The following is an 18,694-nucleotide window of genomic DNA, read 5'->3' as shown; positions in this document are numbered from 1 at the left end:
TCAATCAAACCTACCTGGGCCTCAGCGGTGTTTTTCCTGTGGTTCTGCATATGACTTGTGAGAGCAGCCGCAGTGTTGTATCCACGATTGCACATTGAGCATTGATACGGTTTTGCGTTGTCGTGAGTCTTCATGTGAATTTTCAAGTGGTCGCTCCTTGAAAAAGCGGATTCGCATTGAGTGCAGCGATACTTCTTGTCACCGGTATGCAACTTGACGTGACGATCTCGGCTTCGCTTGTGCTTGAAAAGTCGCTGGCAATAATCGCATCGGAACGGCATCTTGTCGCTGTGGACCTGCGAATGGAAAGGAGAGAAAATTGTCACTTCGAATATCGAATTTCTCGAGCTTGCATGATTTAGTAAAGTCGAGTACGTCGTTTCGAGACGCGATCTTCCGCGGCCGCGGTGATCGTGATTGCAGAAGGCCGGCTGGTCTACCGGGAAAGCGTCGCGTCGGCCAGCCGGCCCGCAATAAACCGAATCAAGTTGGAACGGAGCAAGACGCCCCGAAACTCTGTGAACCCTGAACCCAGATGACGGGTGCGGTGTCTAGGGACAAAAGCTCTGGATATTCAGCAAAATTAACCAAAAATCTGGGTCAGCGATGCGTATATGGCGCCGCTTGCGCGTCCGTAATCCCCTTTGAATTCTCCATTCTCGACGGAATCTTTTTTTCTTTGCCGTTCATCCGCTTGCTCTATCACTCGTCCTCGTCATTCCTTTGAGGTGTGCTCCTCAAGATTTTTTCCTCTTTGGTCATGTCCCGTGATAATTGTGCGCTTCATGAGATCATGGAATGAGAAGTGGTTCACGTTGACACGGAGCCGACCGCTTCCTTCCTGGACGAACGACGGCGGATGAATTTCGTCAACGTCCGTCAAGTGTTCGACGAAACCCTAACGAAGTGTCGACCGGAAAAAGCAGACCCAAAAAAATCGAACGGACAACAACGGATCGAAGTTTACGGAGAAGACTGGATCCGGAGAAGGCATCGTAAACATCGATTGATAGACAGATAAAGGCTCGGTAGTCAGACCGATGTCCCCGATGGACCCGTGGATAAGTTTGGAATACCAGATGGTTCATTGAGCAGCTTGTCCGGAACCCCACTGTGATCTCTGGGCACCCAGGTCCATGTAATGAGTGAATCAGACGGGTCCGTCACCGTGAGTTGTTCGCTCACGCGCTCGCCCGCCTAGAATTGCCGAAGACAGTGCGCGCAGACACCGTTTCAGAGCTGCGATTATTTTCATAGTGAGTTTCGGAACAATCAGCCAAACTCACTGACTGCGAGCTCGACTGACTGACTGACTGGCTTGCTGACTGGCTGTTAACGTCGGTCGACGACAATAACAGCGAAAACAACCACCACGACGACGTTTTTGATGCAGCAATCGCCACTGGCGTTTCTGTGTCCGAGTGTCGGAACGTGTCGGACGCGCGCGCGCGCTTGTCATCAAAAAGCTCGCGCGTTTCAGCACCTTTGACCTGGTCGTCTTCATGGGCCGTCTTCAACGTACTAGGACCCTTTGTCTTATTTGGTTTTACACACTGTTTTTCTCACTGTCGCTGTTTAGCTAAGTCTTGGGAGCACGCGCCCCGAAATGTCTGAAGCGTTCGTCCAGAAAATTTCAGACGCCCAGTGATGGAGCTGGCACCCAGCCATGGTTTTCGTTAAAACGAAAACTCCGATCCATCATACGGTTGAGTTCAACTCGTAACGAGCGCGATGAAAGCGATCTTGACTTCGGAGCTTGCTCGGCTAATCCCCTCCGAATCTCCTCCACGAAAACCACCGCAGAAGATCAACTGACCTGCTCATGCCGTTTCAGGTAACTGGAACGAGGGAAGGCTTTCTCGCAGAACTGACACGGGTACGGTGTGTTCTCGGTAACGCCGATCGTGTAGCCAAAATCGGGAAGATCCTGACCGTCAGGAGTTTCGCAGGACGATGCCAGAGGCGAGAGAGACGAAGATTCTTCAGGCGTGGTGCATCCGCCATCCGAAGAACGCCAAGATGAGGGGGTTCCTGATCCTCCGTTAAGGCCTACAAAGATTCGAAAGAGAACGATTAATTTCTAAGCGTTATTCCTCGAATTTCGTGACGAGAAAAATTACGCGAATAAACACCGAGTTTGTGTACTTCCGTTAGACTCCTGTTTATTAGGTTAGAAACGGATTCAATATTAATATGGAGATTCTTATGCCCACTCCCGGTGGGTTAATCAAGGAAGAATGGCAGAATTCGTCGAAGACTGAATACGCTGATTGATGGGCAAGTCTTGTGAAGATAGATTCGTGGATGGCTCCATCTCAAATTCTGCACCAGATGGGCTCGATCGATCACCGGAGCAACCGGAACGCTATGTGTTTACGGACTAGTCCGGTGTTTTCACCACAAAATTACTTCGACGGGTGACTAGAGCTTGCCGCCTGTCGACAATGACGACAACGACAGGGAAACTATCCCGTACGACGGCCGCAGATCGATCTAGGAATGATTGAGATGATTGAACCCACGCGGTCGTTCGACTAATTGAGTTGGGAGCATCCTGCTCTCAAAACTTATTCTGCAGCTCTTCATTGAGAGCGCGTAAGCCCGCTGCGATTCTCCGCTGGTTGTCCCTTTACGCCGGGAACGGCAGACGGAGACGCCACCAACTAACTGAGCGAGCTGGCTTTCTGATTTAATCGCTGCTGAATTTATCACGTAGGTCGAGCTTAGTTTTACTTTTATTGAATGCTATTTATTGCTTCGATTCGATCGGTGCCATTCGCTTGACCAGGTCTCGGTCTGCCACCCAGTGAGCAGTAAGACGGTACATCGAGACGAGTCGCGACGCACCTCAGTCTAAATTACTGGCTTCGTTCTGTGAGCTCGGCAGAACGTTCCCAGTCTGTCGAGCTATTTGTCGGCCACTAACGTCTGTCATCCAGTCTTCGGTCGGTCGGTCGGTCGATCGGTTGTTCGCTTGATCGGGCGGTCGGCCAGTCAATCATTGAGTGAAACATAAAGAGTTTGACTCGGAGTTGATTGTAGCTTGGGACGCGCTTCGAATTAAGGTGTCAAGTTCGGTCGTCGAATAGTGATCGCGGTGTTACATCTTAATTCAGCAGACTGAAGTGAAGAGAACATTTGTGGAGGTGTGAACCGCATCCTGTTGTGGCGAGCGTTCCTCCGCGGCCGTACATGTTCTCGTTGATGCGAATGTGAGAGTGTTAAGATGCATCGATCAATCAAACAAGCCTCGCTCAGCTCCTTCAAATCGCCGGGATCGATACGCTGATCTGCGAGTCTCCGTCCCATTCTGAGCGAAACAGTGAATGCGGTTTTCTGGTCCTCCGTAGGAGGATGCAGTATAGGAACAATCGAGCCCCGGAGGAGGACGGAGCCGAAGATCTTCTTCTCCTTCTTTCGATTTCCGGGTCTGCCCCAGAACTCCCGGTCACCAGACTTCGAATCCACGTTTGTTTCTTGTCGCATGGTCGAACAAAATTAAAATCTTCGTGCCTCGATAGAACGTACGAAAATTCGCCTCCGACAAGCGACCGACCGACCAGGACAGAAGGAAGCCGCTGGGCTAGGTCGACTGGTCTGCAAGAAGGAAATGATCTACGAGGGCGCTTATGCAAGAATGCTCTGAGCTTCGTTTCTCTCGCAGAGCTCGTCGTCGTCGTCTTCTTCTTCCGGCTCAGCGACCACTGTGACGTTTCGAAGCGATGTTTCTTCCTTCGCGCTATCGGTATCTGTCGCCTGCTCGGTTTGTTGCTCGGTCGGTGTTAACGGATGACTATCCGTTGGTGACCGACCTCTTCGGCGAGTGGGTTTTCTCCGTTAAAAGAATGATTTCTCATTCACGAATGGTTTACGCCGTCGGTAGCTCATTCTCTCGCGTTCGGAATAGTTCGCCCGGATCTCACTCACTCGGTCGGACAGAGAGCGACATGCCACGTGAAATGTGCGCGAGCGTCCTTTTCACATCTGGTTAGCTTTGCCTTTTTAGTTAAGAGACAAAACAGAACCGGGGAGAGGGAGAGAGGGTTGAGGAAACGAGAAACCGATAGCTACAGCGAAACGCTCTCGAACCAAAGGGCGCTCCAGCCAGTAACCAGTTGAGTCCGTCTCTCTGCTCGCCTGCCTCCCTGGCAGTCCGTCAGTCTGTTCGTCCGCCAGTCCGTCCTCCCGTCAAGGGGTCGGCCATAAGCCCACTTTCGAGAAGTCAATGTCAAGCCAGGCCGAAATGTGTAATACATCCTCTTGTCGGGGGCCCAGCTTAAGATTCCACGGTCCGAAGCAGCTGAAGCAGAACCCCCACCCGACTTTACGATCTAGCGAGCGAAAGTTGATGTCATAATTAGATTTGCGTCTCCTCTTCGTCGTTCACCTCCGTCATGCAGGCCGATTCTGAGGAGAGCTTGAGCTTCGCAGAAGGCCGCTTGATCTTCTTCGTCTCGAGACGGCTTTGTTGCCGACCTCGATCCACTTGACGGCTATGGATCGCAGTAGAGATGTTTACGCAGCGAGCATTTTTTCTCTACGGCTTCGCTCCGAGCCTTATATGTATGTGTGTATGTAGAGAGAAAGTAGAGCGAGTCGCCGCCGCCGCCACCGTCTTCGCCATTCGAAGAAGTCACCGTGGGCGCCAACAACAACACTTCAGTTGACTTCAACTTCAACATCGAGCGGAACGCGCGTCAGAAGAGAAAACTTCTCAGCTTTTCTCGGCAGTATCGGCTCGCTCTCCGCAACGAGTAGCCACGATTGATCTCTCTTCAACGCGGCGGACTTGACGGTCGGGATTTTTTTCTGAAAAAATGTTGATCCGTAGAGCACCCATCTCTGACGACGGCTGACTACCTGCGAGTCATGCGGACACACCCAGACAAAGCAACTCCGCGAACAGATCAAGCACATGTGCTCCCCGATTGACATCTAGTGCTTCTAGTGCGGATTCTCGCCGCCGGGCTCGAACACCGCTCCGAACAGCGTGTCCTTCGACGGGAACACACATCAATCGATCGTTGGAACCATTAAATTCATGAATAATTATTTTTCCCGCAACCCTTCCGTTGAGTCGCGCTGCTTCTCTCAACGCAATCATTAGTCGCTTCAAGGAGACGAAGAAAGCGAAAGCACACACTCACTCGGTCGCTCCGAGTAATAACCGAACTGGGCCGCATTCTAGGAAACATATGTAGGTGCCTTATGGACCGGGAATCGGGAAAACTCTCGCGACAAGAATAACGACTACAGAAGACGCAACCAACGAAGAGGAGAAACAAGAACACCCGCGAGAAATTATGATGTCCGTGGGGGCGTAATCACCTTCGTCGGCCTGGACACCTAAGCGTCGAGCGGAAACGCCTCCCTCCCCGTGTGTCGAACGCGAGAGGCTGCCGCGAACTCGAGAAAGCGACTTCATTCCGGGCGGTTTTCACAGGAAAACGCCGAAAATTCAACGAATCTCGGTTTGTGGGCGCCGAAGCGCCAGCGGAGAAGCGCTGTGTGTGCGCGACCGAGTCGAGTGGATGCCGTCGATTTCGATCCGTATTCTTGTTCACAGTTGGGTGTCTCGCTAGGGATTGCTCAGCTGACGAGAATTTGCAGAAAACTCAGTTTGTGAGCACTTCATCAACTCTATCAAGTCGCTCCCGACAGCTTGCTTTCCTCTCAATTAGCGGCCGCCCGAGGTGACAGCGCGCCCGGACTCCAGCTCTCTCTCTCGGTGTAGCGCCGCGCCGGTTCGGTGAAATATGCCTCCAGCGCGGCATTGACTCGCTTTCGGTTGAGGATTTCGTTCTCTTCTCTCGAGTGCCTTCGTCTCCGTAGCGGAGCCAGCTCTTCTGTCATGAGAAATCTTCAGGTAGGTCGGCGGGTCGGTCGTCGTCGTCAGAGGATACCGTCGTGAAGGAGAACGGCGTCGACGACGACGACGACTAGGAGGAGGAGGCGACAGAGCCCCAAGCGATTGGCATTAATCTGTTGCCTGGCAGCCTGACAAGCTCGGTACCGAGCGTGTTGGGAACTGACGGAGCACCCCGTGGTTTGGGTGCCCCAATAGCTAGATTGAGTTATTACTGGGGTGCGGGCAGAAGCCAGACGCCCCTTCGCTTGACCGATACACTTCTCTTCGGACTACCACCACGTTTTCGTCCTAGTGCGAAAGTCCTCTTCGCTCTTGGGGCGAAGAAACTGCCGACGGGAACCATATCGCCTCGGAACGGGTGATCGAATTGTTCTTGAACGAATTCACGGACGGGAAGCGATTCTGTCCGGCTACGGTACCGGAGGGAGATGGTATCTGATCACCCAGTTGAGATCTTCATGTATTCGCGCTGAACCATTAATTTTCACTGCTGGGCCTCACTCTCGAACACACATTGTACGGCGCTCGTGGGGAAATAATGAAGTCGTTGGTTTCGTTTGTGAAAGAATGCTTGCTCCCCAGCCCGACGAGCATTATTGGGTGCCACCACTCCGAGCTAAATGTCATTTAGCGAATCCTAGCTGCCGAAATCGAAGGTCAGACTGTCCCAGTCGAACACTGCGGGATCACTCGTGAGTTTTCTCGTTTCCTTTTGCACTCGTATGCTCTCCTCCGGTGCCGGAGCTCGACGACAGTGACCGACGAGGTTTCGTGAGAAACGAGGGCATGATACCGAGTACGCATGCGTGAAATCTCAGCCTCAGTTCATTAGGCTCCGGTTCATCGCGACTCTTTCGGGGGATTCGCCCACCGACCGAGTTGCGGATGTGTACACAAGAGCGGAGGTGACGCTGCCGTAAGGGATGGCCTGGGCTCGCTTTCTTGAAAAACTCGTGGTCCCCACGAACACGTTGTGGGTGGGTGGGAGGTCGGCCGGCTGGCCGACCGGCGGAATGGATGTATCGTTGATGATTTGCTGGACGACTAATTAGAAGTGCCCTGATATTCGACCAGGGTCGTGCGTTAAGGACAACAACGACGACGGTCAAGCGCTTACAGCGTTCTTCTTCGAGTGTTTCGTCTTCGTTGTCTGTCTGGCCGGCTCCTCCGGCAGAGAGGCAGGCGAGCAAGAAGAAGGCAGATTGGTGCTCGCTGCCAGCGACGGCAGCAGCAAGCACACCTTGGCCGTTGGGTGGTCTAGAAGGAATTCAGAGACGGCCAGCGAGGACCACCTTCGGAGCAGACATCGACCCTATCGAAGACGATGAAGCCAACAAGAGAGGAAGACATCTTCATTAGATCCGAAGCTGCGCGCACTCACACACACACACCACGACCAGAATACAGGCTCGACGTTCTTCTGCTTTCTTCTGCCAACGTTGACGCCAAGCCAACGTTTTATGAAAGCAAAGCACAACAACGACAACAGGTATCAACCGAAAAAATACTCGTGCATTTCAAAATATCGCACTTGGCCATCGGCTTGTGTATCCCCATGCTCTCGCATGGAAACGTACAATTTCGCGTGTGTGTGTCCCGCGATCTTGTGGAAGCGTCTTCGATGGCGTGAAAATTTCTTTCTGACAAACAAATATCAAGATCCGTCGGTGACTCCCGCCGCCGAGGCTTGAAGAGCCTAATCGACGGTAAACCGATCGGACCGTAGCCCTAACGACGGGTGGAGCGCCGATTAAATTCCAGAAACTAGCGGATATGCATGCGGGAAGTTGCGACCCACGTCTTTGAGATCGTTGAAAACGACGAGACAGCCGCCAGACTGCGGGAATTATTGTTGGCAAAATGGACCAGCATCATTTTCATCAGGGCGTCTAGCGCATTCTCATTGTTACGGTAGTTGGAAAAAAACGAAAACTTTTTCCGGCTGTTTGTCTGGCAGGAGCAGCGGTCGTAGCAGCAGAAAACGACAGCGACGACGTCGATCAGACAGAATCAGCCAAATACGAGAGTATTCTCCAGAAGCTGCCCGTGAACCGAAGCAGCCCACGCCACTGTCGTTTAGGCTTCCGAAAATGTCGCAAAGAAACCCAGGAGGAGAATCTTAGCCGAAGACAGATTCGAGGAGCGACGATTCTGGTCGATTCCAAAGCGATTCGCATCCTAGTCCGTGAGGCGATATCGTTGGCCTACAAAAACCGCTCGCCGGTTCTCTCGTGACGACAATCGGAACCCACTCCGGAAAGTGAGCAACCAGCAATCGAACCCGAGGATCTTCTTTCCGCTGACTTCCACCGAGTGGTCACCATCGGAGCGGCGGTTATATGGCGTCAAACAATTTCGTCCGAATTCGGATTCAGACGTTTCGATTCACGGCCGGGATTTCAATCGATTCAATGACGAATCACAGGAAGCCGGTGTACGAGCGTTTTGCTTCTTTCTGGTTACATGAAAAACCACCCAGGCCTTCAAAGGCAGGCGATTACGCCTCCGAAATCGGACGGGGTGTCGGCGGCAACGAATTCCGATGCCGCAGTGACAATGAATCCTATGAGCGGGCTTCTCTTTCAGCGCAGGAAGACGTGTCCTGCCCGTCATTTTTGTTGAGAAATCGTTCAAATTCGTCCACATAGGGTGTGACTCGAAGTATCGCGACGACGCAACGAACGCACGCACGCATCAAATCCCGATCGAGACCAAATCCAACGAGAGCGGTTACGTGTTCGAAAACGTGTCGATCCACCAGCGGCAGTACACGCGGCCACCGAAGTTTCATGCGGGACGACGTCAGGAACAAAAGTAGCCAGGATCAGGAGCTCACCCCTTCCAGAGAACATATTCATGGTGCCATAAATGACTTTACTTGAAACGATAAATCATCGAGGCTTATTGTGTCGTCCTTTTCTCTCGAGTCGTCGTGGAAGTGGAAACACCTGTTCGAGCGGTGTTCAAGAGAGGATTTAGGGAAAATATTTCAGGGTGGAGATCTGGCCTACCGAGCGAGTGAAACTTGACGGAGGAAGCTCGCTCGCCAGCTCGCCCGCTCCGAAACTACGAGGCCGCTCCGCAAAGATGAGACGCTGCACGAAACGGTGTGGCCAAAGGGTTTCTATTAAAAAATTAACTCAATCTCTGGCTCCATTCACGACGACACTGATCCCCCGCTGCCGTTGATCGCAACCACTACTACCACCACCTGCTGCCTTCCGGTCTCGTTTCATCGGCCACTACCCGCCTACCGAAAGGCCGACCTGTCGAGCCGGCATTGATCCCGACCAGCCATCTACCTGTGTCATCATCCGCTGGTGAAAATGGGAACCGACTCGCGGGAGAGTGAATAAACCGAGAGCAGGCATGTTCGTTTTTCAATCGACTGAAACACCCCTTAGCCAAACAGTTTCGACTAGCTGCGAGCGAACGAACGAGGGGCGCTCCGACGACGCTCTTAATAGATGCCCTAATAAAGACATCAGCGACGGCTTTCTAGCTGCGCGGACCTACGTCCGATTCTTCGGCGTGCTTCGGCGACGATCTCATAGGTGGTCTTCGTGGCTTGACGTTTGCTCCATGGATAAGGTCGCCCCGGAGATCATCAATCGACCTGCCAATGGCTTGATTGATGCATTCGAACGAGCGAGATCTCGAATTATGCCCCGTCCAGATGTCTCCGTTTGTGCAATGAAGGCCACGCAGAAAACCCGAGCACCTTCGCGACAAACCAGCGCCCTTCGGCGGGTTCCGTTAAAATTCCGGTATAGGTATCGTAGGTATGCTCCGGATTAGCTCTCTGGGGCTGCTCGACCGGGAATCGGGACGCGACCGATCGAGCCGTGAGTTGGCTTGGCGGGGATGCGGACGACCACGAAATCGCGAGCTCCGACCGTTCGACGAGAGTTTTGATTTTTGCGCGGAGAACGCGTGAGACTACGTCCGACGGTTTCTCGTCTAATAATGTCGATTGCAAAACCTTTCGAGGAAGCGAACGACTCTCGTCCTTCTGTCGGGTGTCGCTGCCGTTCCTCACGCGACCTTATACGAGCGAGCGAGCGGGCCGGCCGGCAGCCAGCCAGGCAGTCGGTAGACGGCGACGAAGACGACGACCACAGAAATGAAGACGTCATCTGTCCCTCCGCTCCGCCCGAAAAAACGAAATTATTTCTTCTGAGTGCCGCCCGCCGGGGAGCGAACGAAAAAGAGCGAACGAAGGAACGAGCGAGCGGGCGAGCTAGCTTGCTCGCTACCAAGCAGGCGATGTTGGAGGCCCCACGTCGTTGGCCTACCGCAGACCGTGGAGTCGATTGAGACGTCGAACACCCAGAGGCAGGTCACGAAGAATAGAAAGGAGATTCGTTTCGGACATCGGGTGCTCTTACATACAATGGGAGAGGAGCTCAAGACAAACAGACTGACGAACGGACGAAAAGACGGACGGATAGACGGGAGGACGGGGGTCAGACAGCCGCGCGGGCAGGCCGGCCGGCCGGCCAAGTACCAACATGCAGGAGATGATCGAGTCTAGGCCATTGGATTCGAAACAACAGCAATCGGAGACACAAGAACGGTTGTAAACCTCTTGCGTGTACCGTCATCAGCAGAGGTAGGAGCGTCAACAACAACAACAACAACGACATCATCATCAAGATCATGGTATAAACGACGAGGTCATCATCTGAAGTCGGCGGAACCCTTTGAGGCTGGCCATAAAGCGTCAGTCAACAACATTCTTGTCTCTCCGATACGACTGTGTATTTCTTTGTGTAGGAGAGTTTGTCACCTCAACTCGTTAAGCCAGTTGGCGAGGACACCGATCTTCGCAACTCTTTTCGCTTCGGCTCGTAGAAGTTGGAAGGTGAAGCGATTTACTCGTTTGCTACGCTTAAGCCAATCACGAGTTTACGAGCTGTTAGCCGATGTCTTCGGAAGCGAGCTGAAGAAGACTGTGGCCGAGTTTGAACCGCATGTTTTCGTCCACCACAAACATACAGAGGCAGTTTGTCCGCAGCGTAAAATGAAAAAGCGACATTCGGAATGGATCGCTTCGTATCTATGGAGAAGCGCATCGTAAGTAATTGAAAAGTCGGCCGCTTCTGTTCTTCTGCTGCTCGTCGTCTTCGTTGTTCGGTCAACTGGCCGAATCAATCGATGGCGGTGAGATCGATCGTTCATCGATGGATTGGAGTCCGATTCTTCGTCGACGTTCGAATCATCGAGGCATGAATCGCGGGTTACCACCACTGCTACCAGCAGCGAGAGACGGAGCGGCAAGTACGACGTACACCGACGTCTGTCTCTTCTTGTTTGCCAAAACGAATCGGACGGGACTCGCAGTGTTCGAAGAACATTTCGGCCTACGTCAAACGTCGCCGTAACGACCGTCGCGTGTTTCGATTGATTGGGATATTTAATACTCTACGTGCTGGTCGTCGGCTAGCGAGACGAACAGCTAGCGCACTGAATCAGTCAGAAAAGTCTTCTGGAGAAGAATACGTGCATCGTTCTTCTGCAGAGGCTTTGCTTCTTTCCTTTTCTCTCTTCGTTCCGACTTCAGTCGAGAGCCAAACAGATTTTCCCCGATAAGAAACTAACATATCCGATGCATGAACATACGCGAGACTTCCTGCTCCGAAAATGACTGCAAGACTTCAAAATGAGCTGAAGACTAGCCGAACACATCTTCGGAGCCGTGACCCCCGTACTCGGGAGCTGACCACAGCGCCCGGAACTCGTCTCTCGCGAAGATCCTTATTTATTCTAAATGTCGGAGGTGATCTCGCCGGACGAAACTTGAAGGCGAATACTCGCAAATGCGCGTCCAATCGCTCTTCGACGACTCGAGCGCTTTTCCGATTATTATCCACGGAGAACAGGTGCCAAGTCTCTAGTCCTTACAGGGAAAAGAGCCGAGACCATGTCCACGGAGTTCGCGATCTGATCGCACGTGCGCCGGACTCGGACCTCTTCAGAGGCTCGAAGATCCTCAAGACCGCTTCCGAATGATAGCATCGAATCTCGAAATGAAGAAGAACACTTGAACTCACCGAAGTCGAAGGGAGGTATCTTGGCTTGAGCAAGTGCCATCATCTGCACAATCATTGTCTCGGAAAAGAACCAGACCCTCAGCTATGCATGTCCACCAACGGGATCTGTCAACAGTGTTCTCTGCTCGTTTCGATTCTACTTCGTCGGCAGCAGCTTCGATGTTGTCGACGACGGAAGAAGGTCAGTCATATCAGAAGATTCGGTGCACGAACGGAAGCAGCGACTTCGTCGCCAGATCTGCTCCAAACCACAAACACATGAGTACACCAGCGCTCAATCGGGGTACACCGATGAGTGAGTTCGGTGAAATCGATGAGAGACTCTGCGCAATGCACATACGATCAGCGCGAGCAGCTTCTCACGACCCGTCACGGCCGACTTAGAAACTCGACTAGATCTCCACAGCTTCAGGTAGGCGTGTTGGTTGCGAGCAGGTCGGCGTCCTTTCCACTTAGGGAGTCCTCTCCACTAAGGCCCCACCTACCACAGGCTTCGTAGTGAAGACCCCTGAAGATCATGCTTGGGTGGTCTAAGGTGGTTTGAGGTGCTGCGCCTGCCGACCGGGCTGCGTGCTCGCTCGCCTGCCTGCCCACAACTATCCATCCGACGAACTTAGCGACCAACCAGATCGCATTCGAACAACAAGCGGGCAGGCATCACAGAGCGCTGGCCAGCTATAATGAACCACTCTTCGCCCTGGGTGATCTCTAATAGACCACTGGATCTGGTGGCCGCTCCGGCCGCCGCCGCCGTCGACGACCTGATTGTGGTGAGGACGCCCGCGAACATTTCTGCCCTTCTGCCAGCCTTTCGACGAGTCCGTCAAGCAGTCCCTTTTTTTGAAGACGAGAACCTCGACGGGAAATAAATCTTTGCGGAGCCTCGGGCGCTCTTGAAGTCACGCTGCACTCCCTCGAGGGCGGTCTTCAATCGACTCCGACTGAGGTGAGCTTCATGGGAATATTTGCGCAGAGCCCCGACGGTTTTCGGTGGTCACTGACCATCTCGATTATTATCGTACGTCAAGGCGGCAGACGGGGAATTCAACCTCGGCGGGAGGATTGCGGATTTTCGGAGATCCAGATTTCATTTTGGGAATCCGTATCAGCAATGGGGAATAGGCCGCCGCATGCAGAAAGTCTTCATCCTTCGCCTCTCGGCAGACCACGGAAAGCCGCAAAAGTTGACGGTGACGATCGAAGCGGGCGACTTGTCCGCGAGGCAGAGGGCTACCTCGTAGCCAACGACTCGATGCGATACAGCCGGCGTGCGCGGTCTCAGGGTGGTCTGCGTTGGCGGGACCGCCCTGAGGCCACCGAGAACACGCCTTACACGTTAGGCTCAAAATGACGTTATCATCTTGTAATTTTTCTTCCGGATCACCATCGGCATTGTCAGCGGGCGAAACCCTGGTGGATCAATAGGCAGCTGATACCATGTAGTGATTCGAAGATTTCTTTCGGATTCTTGCTCTACGCTGCCAGGGAGTGGTAAGATTAGCTCGTATTCGAAGTTTTGAAGAGCTCTCGAACTTTCTCCGCGATCTTTTGTCTCCTTAGATGTGAGATTGCGAGAGGTATCTCTTTATATCATTATACAAGTGGAAAACGCACGCACAGCTCATCTCGCAGAGAAAGTCATAAAAAAAACGGGGAGGTGATTAGTGAGAGGAATGCATGTTATCGCTGCAGAGAACTCTCTGCCGAGAACATCTGCACGGAATCGGGAGAAAAGAAACAAAGTGACAACAGCCCGAACGTGGATTGATCCAGATGTAATTCCTCGTAATAAAAAACAAGAAGCCACCGTCGTAATCTTAGAACTCTGACGCTTGTACAAGATTCTGTTCTGGTTTTTCTGCTCCGATCCTGGTCGTCGAATGTTTCCCACACCGGCACTTTGATCTCGGACCACGTCGCGAGCGCATTGTTGTTTGCTATGTTTCGGGGAGTCCCATCCTTCACCAATTCGCTTTATCTTCGATTCTCCAACACACAGAACGTTACGTTGTCACCTTCGGCGATGTCACCACCACCTCCAAGAGCTCAGTTTCAGCGAGGGGACGGGAGGTGAAAGGGAAGAAATCGACGGAGCTACAGGTAGGATGAACGTTTGAGGAAAAAAATCGAACTGTCGAGGCTCCATGAAATTCGTCGCGTCAAAACAGCGGGAACGGTCAGATTTATTTATTTTCAGTGTTTGTTGATGCGCCAGTCTTCGCGTCACTCTCTCAACGCCCGGATCGAGAGCCCAGAGCTCTTGAGCTTGTTATGCTCAAGTTCATTGATAAACAAATTCGAGCTTGTGCGCCTTGTATTTCCCTCTTTCGACTTGTCGAATAAATACACTTTAGTTGGAAATGATGAACCCGAACCAAATCAACGAGAGCCTATTAGAGCGGATGTATTATACACGGGGCTCCCAAAACACGAGTCGTTCTCTCACTGTCTCTCTTTTCCTCTTTTTTCTTCTCTTCCGCAGAGTGTGTACATGTGAATACTAGCTTGTGTCCGCTCAAACATGTTGCTCTCAGGTGTCGGGAAATGGGACTATTCCACGAACATTATCGCCTATTTGTATCGAACACTTCTGGTCAGTCAGCCACTCACTCAGCTAACCTTCTGCCGGTTCGAGGTACACGATTCAGACCGAGGGTGGAGCTGAAATACGACACCCATTACTCCGGGAACAGATCACTACCTTATGTTCCATCGAGTCGGCCATTTGTCCGTTCCTGCGTCTGCCAAACCGTTCCCAAGCGGTTCGGAAGAGCGGATGCTGATGTATGTTTCCTTCGACGTATTCTTCCACAGAATTTACCCGAAGAAATAACGCCGTTCCCAATCGTGGCGTCCACTGACGATCTTAGCAACTAAATTCAACGCTCAAAATTCCCCCTACTCAGCCGCGAATGCTTTTCCCGCCACGATTCTCACTCTGCCACGATCCTGAGACCGAGCGACATCGGTGCGAACCGTTAGCTCAACTTAGCGACCCAGAAGCTCTTCCTCCGTTCGCTTCGCACATCTTCGTCTTCTGGGTTCTCGGTTCTTATGCTCGATAAGGTTATTCGGACCCGACGATCTGACACCTCATCCGACGCTGACCACCGATCCCGGCACTTCGGTCGATGCTTCTCGGCTCTCAGTGATCCCGATTCCTCGCCACGCTGCGAGCTGAGACGCCTGCGCATCGCAGAGAAATATCCGACTCGTCCCAGGGAATCCGATTCGAGGATCCCTGCGCTGACTCAAGGTGAACGGATCCCTTTTCAGAAACTCGAAACCCAAGCGACGCTGTCGTCGATTTTGTTGTGAAACTCGTGAAAAACAATCTTCTCCCTCGCGAGAATCGCCAAGAGTGTCTCTTGTTTTTTGTTCACGATGGCTCATCGCCGGAGCCTTTCGGAGTTCTACCTTTTTTTTTTCGTTCAGATCAATTATATGATAGGTAGTTCTCTGTCGACTAAGACTCAGTGAGCCACTGCCGCCTCTTCTGTCAAGGAGATATGATTCGTAAGGTCCATGTCTAGTTCAGCGGGCTCGCAGTCAGTCAGTCGTTGGGTCGGTCGGCCGTGCGTCGCGTCATCGTCGTTTTCCTCGCCGCTTCTCATCATTTGATTGACATTGAACTATGCTTGGAATGATGAGCCGTCGACTGACTAAAAAACTCGATCCAAGGCGAGCCGACTTGACCTGCCTACCAGGCCGACTGCTACCCGACTGGAAGACCCGCTAACCAAGCCTAATAGACAGCTAAGATCGGTGGGTGGGCTCCGGAACGTTCGGTCGGGCGACTCCCCAGCTTTTCAAAGAGAACGCATGCACTCGATCGCCCAGATCATTGCTAACTGTAACAAAGAAGCGGTCGGAACTCCTCCGGAGCGGCCACTCGAAGACGGTTGAGCAAGAAACCGCTGCCACTGAGGACCGACTTCATCACACGATAGCAGACGACGGCGACGACGACGAAGCCGTCGTCGACGACACCGAGAGTCTTCGGCGATCGTCTTGAGATGGCTGGACGATCGCCGACTGGCTGGGTGGGTCGTGTCTGAACTACAGAGACGGCGACCACCGAAGACAAGCTCGACGCCGCCGCCGCCGCCACCACCGTCAGCCAGCGATAAGATTCAGCTATCGATAGTAACGTCATTTCGCTAGGGTGACATTCGAAAACTATCACTCCCCCCAGACGCCGGCTCTACCGGATCAGCCGAAAACATCAAATGCAGAAGGGCACGAAACTTATCGAGGGTGACCGCTGCTTTCCCGATCCCGAGCAGACCGTCCCCCGGTGGTGGTGCCCCCGATCTCAACCCTAGCGGAACCGCACCCAAGTTTTTTTTGACGAAGATAAAATCAGCGATCGCTCTCGAATCATATTCAGAGATCATCGCTCATGAGTGGCAGCGCTTTGTTCCTCGGCGAAGCGCGCGATCGCCGGACGGCGACGTTGTCGCGGTCAAGGGTTTTCCGCCGCGCTTTCGATCTACATATATTCGTAGGTCGTCTCGAATCGTGGCACGTTTCCAGAGGTGACCGCCACGTGAAGCCGCCATTGTGACACCACGGTCTCTTTCAGGGCTGTCGTCGGTCGTTTACAGACTGACGCAAGTCGAGGGCTCCCGACGCGAGAGGAAGAAATAAAAACAATACCACCCACGAATACGGAATACTGGATTTCAGAGCTCTCGACGGTCCTTTCTCTGTAGCGGAACGACGCTCCGAGAGAAACAATTCGAACTTAACGGGAGATCTGGAGAAAACTCCGCGAGACTCCACGTCCAGAAGCTGCGGTCTTCGCGACAACGGGTGCGGCTGGCAGCCTTTGTGATGGTGGCGCTATCCGAATCCAAATCGTAGATAAGCGACGTCGTTCTCGTCTCCCAACGGTAGCCACCCAAGCAGAGATAGCGAGTTAGTCGAACGAACAGGCGGGCGGGGATCACTTTCTTCTCACGAAGACTTTCACCGTTTCGAGCTACCGCTAGATGCAATCCTCACTCTATCGCCCTATCGTCCGTTCAGCTGGCGTTAGCCGGCCGCCAATCGCTCTTTCCAACAGTCTAATTGTCCTCCCACTCGATTTGTTGATTACGTCGACGATAATGTGTCAGTGAAAACGGGAAACCCACTCGCCCTCCGTCCGGCTCCGTCGTCGTAGCGGATCATGGGAGCGTCGAGCAGAAATAAGAAAGTGACCGGAGGGGTTTGCCGCGGACAATATTTTTAGGAGAATAAAAAAAATCTTGAAAAACACCCGGGACGAGTGCGAGGACGCGACAAAGATAATAAGCGTCGGAGAAGCGATCTGGACCCTTTTTCGAGGGATCTACCGGTCGGTCGTACGGTTCGCCTGCGACGTTTACGATCATTCATCGCCGAGCCCCGGTCGCATTTCGCGTATCTCCAAGGAATCGCTGGGCTTAGCCTCGGTCTGCCTCTCCACCTCTCTGGCTTGTATTGTTCTGTTCGGACGCAGCGGTCATTCTTCGGGCGCTCGTTACTTGCATTCATTCATTCATTTCTTGCACCCTGAATCCGAGCGATTGTTTCCGCATGGCACCAGATAGCGAAGCGATGAGATCGATCTCGAGATCGCTCCATCGATTCACTGATGGCTCTAGCGTCTGAGCGTCCGGTCGAGCAAGGGGTGAGCTCGACAGTACCCTAAGCGCAGTTAAGCAGCGAATTACGCACAGACCTCGGTGCGGCCAGGAATTTCTGGCATGTCCGTCCACCTACACCGAGCGCGTTATCGTCGAGCTCTTCTCTAAGAGTCGTTCGGGGAAACAGGCGGCGTCATGTAGCGTTGCTCGGTAATCATTTGTAGAAGAAGCGAACGCCTCCCTCGATCGTCATGATCAGCGAGCGAGTGTGCACAGTCTCATCGAAACGATCATCGATGCTCCGAGTTCCGGCCCGGGCGCTTCCGGGAATCCGAAAGTTGGCACCTCTGCAGAGAGCGTCGCGCTGTGCAACCGGACTCGTGTCTGCATGCAGAAAAGCGTTCAGAGCTTCAACACCGTTCCGTGATGGCGCTCACCATATGGCTGTAAGTGGCAGACTCCGATGGATGGATGGGTGGACAAATGGATGGTTTGTTGCATGCTCACAAATGGAAGAGTGTGCGCCAACAACAAACTAGAGGCAGATTGTCGCTAAAATAGAGACTAGACGGAGTAGAGTTGTATTTCAAATATCTCTTTCGTCTCTCTGTTACCGACTTAGGCACGGTCGGACGACCTCAAGGAAGGTGACGGTACTTTTCGGCATGTTCGCCCGACCGCTCTCTCCCTGTCTGTCGAACGAGCCGAGCCCTGGCTAAAGACCCGGGCTCGCTGGGAGAAAAGTGAGCTAAGGTGGGCATTGTACATAACGACGAGGATTATCGTGGTCATCGTCGTTGTTGTTGCTGCTGTTGTCGACGACGACGACGTCGATGCTGCTCCTCGCGAGAGAATAATGCACGGACTAGAATCGATGTCGGCGCTGCTCCATTCGGGACTAAACATGCGCAAATTGAGCAACTCTGGCTTGTTGAAGAGAAAAGCCCAGCAGACATCGTTTGTGTACTTATCGTTAGACTGCCGTTTCTAGTTCTTCGTCTTCTTCTTACATTCCGAAGTGGTAGGCAACCCATCCCTCTCGATCGTCCTGGAAGCGCTGAACGAATTCGAGCGGACCCTCCCATCGTTATATGTGGGGGTCATTATAATTCTGGATGGATAAACGGATAAATGAGAGCTGTTGTTGTTGTTGTTGTCAC

The 18,694-nt window shown here is 52.7% G+C and overlaps 1 protein-coding gene across 1 annotated transcript in view; it reads right to left on the bottom strand.

The window, feature by feature from the left end:
- Nucleotides 1-18,694, bottom strand: part of LOC100900788 (zinc finger protein Lobe) — a 63,143-nt gene that overhangs the window by 2,676 nt on the left and 41,773 nt on the right. The window contains exons 2-3 of the mRNA XM_029112251.1: nucleotides 1,813-2,049; nucleotides 15-325 (exon numbers count right to left, since the gene is read on the bottom strand). Of these exons, the coding sequence (XP_028968084.1) occupies nucleotides 15-325; nucleotide 1,813 (312 nt within the window). The 5' untranslated portion in view covers nucleotides 1,814-2,049. The remainder of the gene's footprint in view (nucleotides 1-14; nucleotides 326-1,812; nucleotides 2,050-18,694) is intronic.

Source organism: Galendromus occidentalis, unplaced genomic scaffold (genome assembly GCF_000255335.2).
Source record: "Galendromus occidentalis unplaced genomic scaffold, Mocc_1.1 scf7180000077488, whole genome shotgun sequence".
Lineage (NCBI taxonomy): Eukaryota > Metazoa > Arthropoda > Arachnida > Mesostigmata > Phytoseiidae > Galendromus > Galendromus occidentalis.
This window is presented reverse-complemented; position numbering and strand designations above follow the sequence as displayed.